At 41.5% G+C, this 12,508-nt stretch overlaps 1 protein-coding gene across 1 annotated transcript in view; it reads right to left on the bottom strand.

Moving 5' to 3' along the window:
- Window positions 1-5,480, bottom strand: part of cnpy3 (canopy FGF signaling regulator 3) — a 5,558-nt gene extending 78 nt beyond the window's left edge. The window contains exons 1-6 of the mRNA XM_041031079.1: window positions 5,238-5,480; window positions 4,407-4,533; window positions 3,751-3,847; window positions 3,502-3,624; window positions 3,111-3,228; window positions 1-2,965 (exon numbers count right to left, since the gene is read on the bottom strand). The exon at window positions 1-2,965 is cut by the window's left edge and continues 78 nt beyond it. Of these exons, the coding sequence (XP_040887013.1) occupies window positions 2,673-2,965; window positions 3,111-3,228; window positions 3,502-3,624; window positions 3,751-3,847; window positions 4,407-4,533; window positions 5,238-5,343 (864 nt within the window). The 5' untranslated portion in view covers window positions 5,344-5,480 and the 3' untranslated portion in view covers window positions 1-2,672. The remainder of the gene's footprint in view (window positions 2,966-3,110; window positions 3,229-3,501; window positions 3,625-3,750; window positions 3,848-4,406; window positions 4,534-5,237) is intronic.
- Between the last annotated feature and the right edge of the window lie 7,028 nt (window positions 5,481-12,508).

The following is a 12,508-nucleotide window of genomic DNA, read 5'->3' as shown; positions in this document are numbered from 1 at the left end:
CACTTCCGGTTGGCAGCGCGCACCTTAATGGCGGCGTCACAGCCCTGCAGGTATGTGCGAGCGTCCACACAGAAATTTTAAGTCTGTCCGAGTATGTTCGGCTGCCTGAATGTTTCCGAGTGAACTTTATCAGATGCAGTGTATGAAAGTGTGACAACATGTCGGTGCTTTTGTTTTTTCTGAGACCGTGTTAAAGATTGTGGATGTTTTCGCTCCTTCAGAAAAGCGAAATTAGCATTAGCTCCGCGGACGTAAGCTAACGTAGCTCATTGCATGCTAATCGGCTTTAGGATATTTCTTATAAAGACGTGTTTTTGAAATGATTGGTGTGTGTGTGTTGAACTGTCCTGTTAATTTAAATACATCGATGAAATTAACCTTTCTTTTTTTTTTTTTTTTTCGGTAAATCGACACATGCTGAGCTGTGCAGGAAGAACCTGGATTAAGTAAGTACTGTCATTATTGCTCTTTACTTTTATACTTTGATGAAAGAAACTGATGTTGATTGATTAAATGTTATATGACAGTCGTCGGGTTTATTACATCATTCAATGAAATAAACACCTTGGACTAGTTTGGAAAAACCGATAAGTAGCTTTCATCGTTCCGGATCTCATCCCTCTCTCTCTCCCTTGAGTTCATGTTGGGTTTGTGTGATGATGTGATTTGGTTTTGCCACGTGTGAGTTTGTGTAGTGTGGCTCAGGTCAAATCTGTTGGTGGCACCTGGAAGTTGCTTGGCATACATACACCCAGGTCATATCTTCATTTATGTTCATAAGCTATAACTTTGCCATCCTGATTGTTTGTGTTGAAATCGACTGTATGCTCCGTTCTGTGCAGACACCTACTGCAGATTATCACACTGAGAGGTGAATGTATGGTTGGTGTTACTGGGCAATGTGAAATAAATTTGACTTGACTAAGATTTCTGGATGTTTTCTGTGTCAGATCTTCTCTCACCACCAAGTTAATGCAACAACGACAATCTCCAAGCTACAAGGAACAAATCATTGAATGTTTTAACATGTCTTACATGTAATTATGATAATACTTTTCATATGGTATGTTGGCTGTCTGTTGTTTGTGTCCAAAAGTCCATGTTTCTAGTGGCTCTCTGTCTCCCTCTGCTGGTCAGAGTTAGACACAACACCCAGAGTTATTTGCAGAAAATTACTGCAACTGTTAAATACTTTGAGAATTTTCATTGTTAATAAACTTACTGTGAGAAAACAATGGAAATAAGAAAAACACCAAACTGCTGACTAACTCCGATTTCACCTCAAACCTGGAAATGATCAGTTTTTCGTAACATGTTTCCAGAGTTTCCAAACCTGTGTTTATTGATCCACTGACGTGTCTGCTTGTGGTTTCAAAAAGCAAATCCAATCCAACACAGCCAGCCTTTTACTTCAGAGTAAAAATCTGTAAAAACACACACATACACACACACTTGGAAAAAATGCAAAACACATGTAGAAACCTTAATTTTCAGCCCAGGAGCCCAACACGCAAACACACACATGCCTTAAATAGCAGCTTTTGTACAGAACACAAAGAAAATTATGACATTTAAAAAATACAACACAAATCACTGGTGTTTAAAAAAAAAAAAAAAGTACCAATCTTTGTTGTATCACATGAGATAATTTAAAGGTATGAATTCTGGAGAGTCCGTTTCCTCTACTGATATAAACACTGAGAAATATTACAAGCAAAAGCAAATCTATGTAAGGTTCAATAAAATTTCCCTTTGTCATCGTGGTACAGGAGCACTGATCCATGAACGGAAACTTTAACCTACAGATCATTTAAAAAGTCCCATTTCTCAGCTGGCATGAATGTTACAGTAAATATGAGGTTTTTAAAAACAGCAGAGATGGAAGAAACAGAAATTCACATTATTTCTGCAGCATGGAAGGAAAGAAAGAAAGAATCATCTGAGAATATTCACACAGGTTTAAACTTTGCGTGTTTGCATTCAGCTCTGCAAATACCAAAAGGCAGGTAACACTGTCTAACAGAAGATGGACCCTGTAGTGCTCTAGTTTTGGAGTCTCTCAGCGGCTAATAATGTCCAGATTAATTCATTTCATATTTTAGCCTATAAAATGCCCATAACGATTTCACAGAGCTCAGCTGTAATCACATAATGTTTGGAATTTTTTGCTTGATAAATGACATAAACTATTCAAATTGTTGGTTAATTTTCTGTTGATTGATTAATTGATGAATTCTACAGGTGTGTTTTTAAATTGACGAGCACTGTGATTTGGATTTTGCATGTCTGTCTACAACCTGTGAGATTATCTGACTGCTCATGTTCCCATATCTCAGCAGTTAACCTTGGTGAGTACAGTATTATCATAATCAATGGAAACGACTGAAATTACAAATATTGTAGTCTCTTGTCAAGTTGTAATAAAGGACCATTTCAGCAAATTTCAGTAACAACGTAAAAATGATAAATTAAACAATAAGGATGTGATAGTTTGGATAATTAGTTAAGATTCTCGAGCACACAGCTGATTTCTCATATTTACAGCCATGTGTTTGACATCTCAACCTCAGTTTTGACAACAGTTGAAGTCGTTTCCAGAAGCTTCAGATGTTTTTACTAAGAGTTTAGTTTTGTTTACAACAGCTGATCCAGGTCTAGAGAAAAACCAGGGCTCACAACTCTGTCTTCTGCCCAGACACAGGCACCTGCGGCTGGATCTCCTCATCAGACGACACCCCTCCATCCATCTTCTCCACTGGAGCTTTGCTCTTTTTCTTCTTCTTCACCTTCTTTTCTTTCTTCTTCTTGGCGGCCTTCTCTCCCTCTGAGCTGCCGTCTCCTCCATCTCCTCCTTCCTCACCCTTTCCCTTCTTCCCTCCCTTCTTCTTTTTCTTCTTCTTCTTGTCCTCTGCAATGGCTGCCTGGTCCCCCTTCTTCTGTGAGGTCCACATTTCATCCAGGCAGGCTGGATGGAGAAATGGGAAGAGAAGAAAGAAAGGAAGGATGGAGGGAAGGAATGAAAGGAAAGATGAAAAAGAAAAGCAGAAAAAAGAGGAGAGAGAGTGTGTGTGTGTGTGTGTTACGTGTGTGTGTGTGTGTGTGTGTGTTACCTGTGTCCTGTCCCTTAAGAACGTGTTTCTCACACAGGTAAGTGGTCAGGTCTTCCTCTTGGCTTCCTTTGTACCAGTCCTCAATCACGTCCTCATACTGCTCCACCATCACATCGCACTGACACACACACACTTAGCATGAGTATCATCATAATTATCAGTGACTAAAACTCAGGTTTTTTTTCAATATGACATTTTGTTTCTCAGACGTGTGAAACTACAAAATGATGAGAAAGATGACAAAGAAAAAAGTTACGAAAGTTTGTTGAATGTACGACAAATTCATTTAAAATGTTGTTGCACTGTGCAGTGAGGTACAGACACACACAGATTTTGTTATGATCTGTTGTATGACCCGAGTTGTTGGAACAGACAGAAATTGTGAAAGCACCTGTTTCTTGAGGTCGGCCACCTCGGCTGAAGTCTCGTTCCACAGCTCGAAGGGAATGTCCATCACCACGTTCACTCCTTTATTCACCAGACCGTGAAGGGTGGAGAACGTCTCTGACATACCCTGCAGACACAGCCGCAGATATTTAACAGTGCCGTCGTGTAGAACACAAACTTTCCACAAATTTAGATAAAATCAAACACAACTCTAAACAGTGTAAAAAAACCAGACACACACTCACAGACTGACCTTGGCAAAGCGGTTGCTACCAGTTCTTTCCTTGTGCAGATTGTACTCCAACAGCCTCTGACACACGTTTTCGACAACCTCGATGAATCTGAGGTCTCTGTCGAGACGACACACAGAGACAGACTCGTGATTACATGCCATTATTAGTTCACAGTTTTTGAACAGAATTCCTGTATCTGATCTGCAGTCGTGTGTTCTTTATTCCAGCGTTCTGCTCTGTGGACATCGCAGACACTTTATGGCAGCGGCTCAGGTAAAGGTAGGTGGGTTTCATTTTGTTTTTCCTGCAGCATTTCAGTGCAGTGGAGATGAAATGTTGTTTTGTGTGTCTGGAGATTCTGGTGTGAGTTTTACATGTTTACAGGCTCTGTTCTGCCATCACACCACTCAACTGTTTCCTTGTTCTATAATAAGTTCTTCCACAGGAACTGCACCTGACCAAGTTCCTCTCCCCTGCTGCCTCCATCTGTGTGTGTGTGTGTGTGTGTGTGTGTGTGAGAGAGAGAGAGAGTGAGAGATAGAAAGATCCAGAATAATCCCAGCAAGCTGTCCCTCCTCAGACTTCAGGGTTGAAGGTTTAGTTCCTACTGTGAAACTAAACCAAACATTTTATGTAATTGAAGACACTTCACATCTAACAGCAAACACACACTTACGACTTGACGTATTTGATTGGCGGTGCCCCCTTGCTGTCGATGAAGCGGTAGTTCCTGTCGATCACTTCTTTGGTCTTCCCCGTCTCATCGAACGCCGACTTCATCTCAATGCTGACAAACTTACAGACTGAAGAGAGTTTGTTCATGTGAGAAAAGGTTAATCCAACCATCAACCAGCACCTGAGGTTCCTGAGCTCTTCAGTCTGCAGTCACTGTTTCAGTCTTTATAAAGCTAAAACACCTGTCAGTTCCTGCTTCTTACCTCTGAAGATTTTAATGGTTCTTTTAAAATCTTAGATGTTTTTTTTTTCTCATACATAACAGAGCTGCCAATAAAGGTTATTTTCACAGTTAATTATTTGACTGTCACATAATATATGTATATGTAAGAATATTTTTTGCAGGTGGGGCTGTTGGTTACAAAAAACAAAAACAAGCAAATCAAAAACATAACTTGAGCCCACAGGAAATTGTGATTGTAAATATTTGTTGACATTTTGTGGGCCGAACAATGAATTGGAAAAAATTGCAGCAGGTTAACTGAAAAATAATAATTTGCTGTTGCCCAAATAAGTAATCTGTAATCCTACTCAGAAGCAGGGCTCATTAAATTCCTGCCTTTTTTACAGGGCATTGTTAACATGCATGATGTAAGTGACTGTACACGGTGACTGTAGTCTAACTAAACAGGTCTCAGGCCTTTTCTCATTGTGCACCGTCAAGCTGTAAATTTACAGTGACATTTCTCCACCTGTCAGTGCGCTGTGGACCTCTGTGGGCCCACAGAGCCTGTCTCTGTGACGGCCAAACGCTGCTAACTCGCACCGTTACCTTCGCATTTGTTGGGAAGATGAACCCAGTCGTCGTCCCCTTCTTTTTTAGCTGCTCCAACTGAAGAAATTATCCAGAAAAACGACACGTACGCCGCTAAAATCATATCGCCGGCTTCGCCTGGGTCTTTTTCTGGCTTTAACTGTCGTTTTGCAATTTTAAAAGTCGGCGGAGGACCGTTATTTAGCTGTTTTCACATCTCATCCGGCTCATCACTGCTGAAACATATCTCGCAGAGCTCACTTCCGCTTTGGGCGTGACGCACGCTGCGCTCCGGGCCAATCAGAGAGGGAGAAGTGGCAGGAGCTGGACCAATGGGAGGCACAGGGCGGCCAAAGACAATTTTTAAAAAATCGAAGAGGTATCACTCTGCGCGTATTTTATGATACAGCCGACAGAGAACAATCATTTCCTTTATAAACGTGTTAAAACGTGACACAAGCAACCGGCAGCAAAATTTTAACACGGTGGTAACGATTAATGATAATTATAATTTTCTAAACCCAGATTTAATTACAATAGCCTTTGCTAATGAGTGTCTCCTCCTTTAACTATATAGATTATCTCTGGCTTTAGTGTCATCAGCTGTATCGCAATTTTCAGTCTCATCCGACAGAGGGAGCCATGCACACATCCAAAGTAAGGTATCAATGCTTATGCAACATTAAATAGAGAACAAGCGCACACCGGTCACATCTATCCATCCCCTGGAATATCATCTGCACGGACTGTTTTCTTAGGTGTATGAATCACTGAACTGCTAACAGCTCTACAGAGGCTGCCCTGTAGGTTTCCATCACCTTTGACCTCTGACCTCCATATGCACCCCTGTGTGTGTGTGTGTGTGTGTGTGTGTGTGTGTGTGTGTGTGTGTGTGTGTGTGTGTGTGTGTGAAGGAGTGTGTGTGTGAAGGAGTGTTTATATGTGTGAAACAAACTCTACCGCTCAGACTGTATAAAACACAGGAAAATTATTACATTCAACAGTGACATTAATCATTAAAACCTAACATACGCACAGCAGGACAGAAACTATCCAGTAATTCCATCTCTTAAATGAAAAAAGAGAAACGGCTTTATTTAAAAAAACAGGATGAAAATAAGAACTGGACTGTCAGGAATTTGATTCAGGGAACCTGTACTTGTGCAGATGGCCAAGAAATCTACTAATAAACATCCTGTCAGTTTTCTCTAATCCCCTAATTAAGGAAACCAGGTTTCTTTTTACATGACAGTTAAGAAGTCAGTTTGCTGGGGAAAAAATAACTGAAAAAACACAGTTAGTAAATAGTGTATTACACACTGATTGTTGCTGATTGAAATGAAATGCTTACGTGTGATTACACTCCACTAAATTTCTGCCTAAATGACCCGACTCATCATTACACAGTCTCCTGTAAAAGCTGTTAGAGGATCATTTACAGTCTGGTCAGCAGAGGATGTTCCCTGAGGCGCTCCTTCACACGCAGTTCATGGACTCTGGATTTTACTATGCAGAGGAGTCACACATGTGGTTGTGTGAATGCACACGCATCCACAAAAATATTGTGTTCCTGTGTGCCTCAGTGTATTCGATTGCATCTGTGTGTGTGTGTGTGTGTGAGAGAGAGAGAGAGGAAGAAGAGCGACGTGTTTCACATTGAGATAAGAGTGTTTCTCAGTAGCTCAATAATAGTCCAGTTTTTCTGAGAGGTGCTTCAGTGTACTGCTGCCTGCCAAAAGGACAGCCAGCTTCTCATTCCACAATACACACACACAGATCACTGTGTGTCTCATAGCAGAACTTGACACTGAGTTGGTGGAGGGGAGGTTGATGTAGAGGGAGAGAAAGAGAGAGAGTGAGAGAGAGAGATGAAAGCTGGTTTTTATTCAGCAGTGCAGCCCACACAACGGGCAAGCGAGGGCTTTGTTAAAAAACTCTCATCTCGCTCGCTCTCTCTCTCCCTTGCTCTCCTTTTCAGCCTTTCCTTGTATTAAATAATAATACGCTCGGATTGTATTGCAGGTTGTTGAAAAGCTCTTGTGCTCTCAACACATAGAGTGTAGGAAAAAAAAGGTGGCAACTTTTATCGGTTTGAGCCAATATGCACTCAAACAAATGTACACAAACACCAAACTGAATCGGTGACACCAACCTCATCACTAAAAGCTTCCCAGACAAGAGGAAGAATGGGCGACGTTGTGATTACAGATTCTGTATTTAAACAAAAAGTGTTTTCATTAAAAACTTTTCAAAAGCATCGAAAATCTGATCACAGCTGGGTTTTTTACATTCACCCCAGAAAAGTTTGCAGTTTACAGCTTTATGATCTACTTTACACCTTCTCATATTTTATAGATGAGAAACAACTAAGTGTGAGTCAAATCCAGTGCAGGTTGTAACAAAATTTCCACACAATAGGAAAACGAAAATTCATATTACTGCACGTTTCCTTCAACAGCATGTGGTGAATACAGAACGGGGCCTTTTCTTTGAAAATACGAATAAAAACAAATAAAAGTCCTTATTTAAAGCCAACAGCTCTTGATTTTTTTTTTTTTGGTAAAAGACTGAGGCTTTGCAGTGACATTAAGATGTGAGGATAAGGGGCCTACACTGAACAATAAAACCTGTCACATACAGAGGAACATTATCATAGAAATCAGTAAATATAAATCAATCCTCTTCACTGCACTGGACCAGACTGACAGGGATCTAACCTTTATCTGACATTAGAAAGCACATCCTCAGTTTCGTAGTGAGACAGTCAGGCTCTGAGAAACTCCTGACTGGATGTCAATTAAATCTCAGAGTGAGTCGTCGTCTCACAGCGGGTCTAAAAATAACCACGAGCAGCGGAACAGGCGCGGACGAAACAAGTGTTCCTGTGAAAACTGATTTTTGTGACGCCGATTTAAATTCATAGCTTTTCTTTACCGACTGATCAGACGTGTGGGAGTTTTGTGGGATGATTCTTTCAAATAATGGGTGCAACAGGGGGCGTTGCTACGGGCAACAGTTTGCCTCCAAGGTGAATAAAGGTTCATTTTAAAAGACTTAAACTTAAATCATATGACAAAGCAGATGATTTGCAGAGACATAACAGGTTCTGTTATATTATTATTATTATATTCAAAATGTTTTTTTTTTATTTTCAGCCTGAAATAATGTGAAACCTTACATGAACTTGTGAAACTCGCACATCACCTTTGACCACATCACCCGGGACAGGAAGTGATGTAGGATAAATAAACCGTCAGCCAGGTTTTTTTTTAAGGATGCCTTTATTAAAGAGTCAACAACGTGCGCTAGCCGTCCGCTTCTAGAAAAATAACACAGTCATACATTCATCCATGAGGAAATCCCAAAAAAATAAATAAACAAAGAAAAACAAGGACAGGTTTTTATTTTTAAAGCTCAAAATCCCTTTAGAAGGTGAGAGGGGAACCTGAATGATGCCATGTGTGTGTGTGTGTGTGTGTGTGTGTGTTTGTTACTGTGTCTATGAGGAAATGTGTGTGATGAGCAGCTGTACCAAATCATTTTAGCCCTTTGATCAGATTTTTACAAACCCTCCGCAACACAGCGACCACGATGTAGCATCACGTGACACAACAACCACCTCACACACATCTAAGATCTATAACAGTGGACAAGGTTGTTTCCTGTGTGTGTGTGTGTGTGTGTGTGTGTGTGAATAATGCATGAGGTCTTGTGTACAGCATGTGTGTGTGTGTGTGTGTTGTCCCATCTGTCTGCTTAGAAAAACATATCTGCTTCAGTGCTACTCAATTTGTCTACCAAACACACACACACACACACACACATCCTGTAGCAGGTTAAAAAGGCCCACAGGGGGATCAGACATGTATTACCAATATTGATCTATCAGAGTGATTGATTATCAGTCCCATGTGTGTTTCTCTGTGTCGCTTAATAACATGTGTGGTCCTCCCAGTCCCTTGTTGATATGTTTGCGTGTGTGTGTATCAATAACAGACAGTGACCCTCAAGCTTTGGTGACAAGGCTGCACTTTATCAATCAACCCAGCCTTTCAGTTGATCAATAGCCAATACCCACAATACTTTGTGCTTTTATTTTGGATGGAAACGCCTTTTAAGATCTTTTTCCTCAGTTCCCAGACGACACTCAGACATCCCATAGCGTCTGCCTGCAGTTGTCACGGCAATTGATGAAGTGTGATTGATTACCAAACCCTCTGGCACAGTGCATGCGTGGCACTGCGTGGCCCTGATTATGGGGTGGTAACACTCAGGCCGGTTGCTGTGGTAACCACCAGATTCAGGCTGTTTTTCCCCTCCTTCCTGCTGTCTGGTTTATCTGCAGTCTGTGTGTGTGTGTGTGTTTATGCACTGAGGAACAGCTGCATTGTTTCCAGCTTGATAAATGTGAGATTCGTTTTGGTTTGGTGGACCTCAGAAGAGTTTGGCAGAGTTCTGTAAACCGCGAGAGGAGCCGTCTGAACGCTAAACGAAGCTGAAACATAAAGATCTGTGAAAGTGAGAGGTTTAAACGTCACACCGAAACAAAATCTTGTTTTCGCTTCATTCTTATGCATCAGAAGTTGCAGCAGATGTATATTGAAAACCCTCTGGGAAGAAGAGCAGGACATTACTGCAGCAGGATGCAAGATTTGTACTGTGAGACCGCACAGTGTTAGATAATACTTCACTTAAAGTCCCACTATTTAGCATTAATAACCCAAATATAAACTTTTAATGAAAGCAGATATCAGCAGCAAAAGTTTGTCAAATGCACAGAGAACAGAAAAAAATATACAGAGATTGTGAATGTGAAATAATCAAACCTGCTTTAACTGCGTTGGTAAAGGATCCCGTTCCTCATAGCTCCTTGTTGTTTTCATGGCCTTTTCAGTCTGCTGGTTAAAGTAAGGGTTAAAGTTTTATATCAACATGTTTTCATTGTGCAGTGACGTCGCTGTCACATCATCCACTCTTCCACATTGTCCTCCTCCGTTGCTGTTGGGATGTGAAAGGACATGAAATTGACTGTTTTTAAATACAAAAGAGACGAGTGTCAGCACTCAGCACTTAGCTGCACCCCCGCTGCCAGCCAGCCAGCGCCAGGATGCCCGGCAGCGGCCGACTCCACCGCGCTGAGCTTTCTGGCTCTGGACGTGACATTATGATTACAGGATGTTGAGCGAGAAATCGGGTCTCCATGGTTACGCTGTGACATTTGGGGTTGTTGATTCATCGAAGGGTTGAGGCTTTCTGCCGCTGCCGCTGCCAAGACAGCTGGTGGTGGGGTCACAGCGTCTGCCCGGAGGGTCGAGTGTGTGTGTGTGCACTTTAGTAGAGTGTCTGGGGGAAGTTAAGGGAGGACAGGAAGGAAAGGAGGAAGAATGAGTAAAACAATCATGAGGATGAGAGGGAGAAAGAAGAAGAAAGGATGTAAAGTCAGAGGCGAGAGCTGATGTGTTCCGGTTGAACAGCGACACAGTGGACGACTCTGGAGGGATTTTATAAAGGGCAAAACATTTGGCCAGGAGCTACTCATCACACCAGCTGGTATTTTGTGTGTGTGTTTGTGTGTGTTTGTGTGTGTTTGTGTGCAGGTAACGGTGTGTTTGGTTTTTTTTTGTTTTGTTTTTTTTGATCAAACATGCATAATTTCTCTACTTCACTGCTGACAGTCGTATATTAACCAGAGTAAAATTCAACAGCCTCTGCTCATGCCAGCCTTTTGAAGTCGCCGCTCTGAACGACTTCAAGAAAAAAAAAAAAAAAGTCATGATGAAATTCTGGTGAAATTTCCCTTTAAAACAGATTTCTCGAATAGATAGAAAGGCAAACTCATCCCTGTTTTCTCCATGTGTTCCCCCCATTCAGTGTCTTTCTTCATTTCACTCGCTTAACATTTTTCCTACATTAAGTTCTTTCCTTTCCTCCTTTTCTTCCATTATTCCTCCTTCATTTCCTCCTCTTTGCTTCCCTTGTCCTTTCTTTTCTCCTTTTTTTCCACCAAGAAAACGTCCTGCGTTCCTTTCCATTTATCTCCCCCGATTCTTCCTTCTTTCCCTCCTTTCCACCCCTTCATCCATCCATCATTTCCTCCTCCTCACAATAAATATCACCGAGTACTTTTATTCATCAGGTTGAAGTGTACTTATTAAGGAAGAGCTGAACGAGAAGCCAGGAAATCGCAGGCAACTCAAATAGAAGCAAAGACAGTCTTTAGAAACCAGAATAGTCCTCATTATTATTATTAGAAGTCTCTTATTATTATTATTATCGTTATTATTATTACTAGTATAACTGTTATTAGGATAAAATAAAGTTCCTTGGCCCTTGTTGATGCAGAGAGAGAGAGGGTGCAGGCTATCGACGGTTCCATGCCGTTCTGTTTCTTCCCAGTGAATCAGTCGGAGTTGAATCCATGAAATTCCAGAGTTAAAGGGGAGGGTATTCCACATGTCCTGATATTTTTTTTTTATTTATTAGTCACATGTCATGTTGAAGTGGGACTCATTCCATTTCACTTGGCTGAAGTTTAGTGATAGTTCCATTCAAATTCCAGAGGTTTGAAAATTCCATTTTTATTCCATTACAGATCTGAAGTTTGGTTAAAGGGAAAGAGAGCATCCGGGTAACACTGAGAACCAAAGAGGAACTTCTGACTATGTTTCCCTTCTGAAAATTTGCTTTGGCTCCTTGTAATTCCACAATAATCACACGTCTTTGAATCTCCCCGAGGAAAGAAGAAAGATTTTTGTACTCTCCTTTCACATCTCGTCTTGCAGCATTGTGTGGAAAATGGCAGGTGTTTATAAAGACAGTTTGTCGTGTTTCTGTGAGCGCCGTGAAAAGATGCGTGTTGACTGTCACCTGACCGTCAGTATGGTGCACCGCAGCGCGGCCAGGAACACCTGCTGCTGATTTGTCCCCCGTCAAACAGACGAGACAAATCCTCAGCAGCTTAAAAGCATTTTCCCACATCTCCAACATTATGTGTACATGATGTGTCTGTGCTGTGTTCCCTGGGAAACCCAGGCAACCAGATGGTGACAAACTTGTCTCTATGAACATCTGCCATATGAGGATCTGTCCTCACAGGTGTGACCATCGCTGACGCTGATCCTAGAACCTGCTCCGCTCTTGGTCTCTTCTGGATTCTGTCCCCGCTGACGTCTTGAACAGGTTCTGTTGGATCCTCGCCCCCTCCGCCCACCTCTCTCTCTGTTTCTCTCCCTCTGAATGTGTTCATCCACTTTGCAAACAAAGAAAAACAGTCTGGTTGTCCCTGTCTC

Source organism: Toxotes jaculatrix, chromosome 23 (genome assembly GCF_017976425.1).
Source record: "Toxotes jaculatrix isolate fToxJac2 chromosome 23, fToxJac2.pri, whole genome shotgun sequence".
Classification (NCBI taxonomy): domain Eukaryota; kingdom Metazoa; phylum Chordata; class Actinopteri; family Toxotidae; genus Toxotes; species Toxotes jaculatrix.
This window is presented reverse-complemented; position numbering and strand designations above follow the sequence as displayed.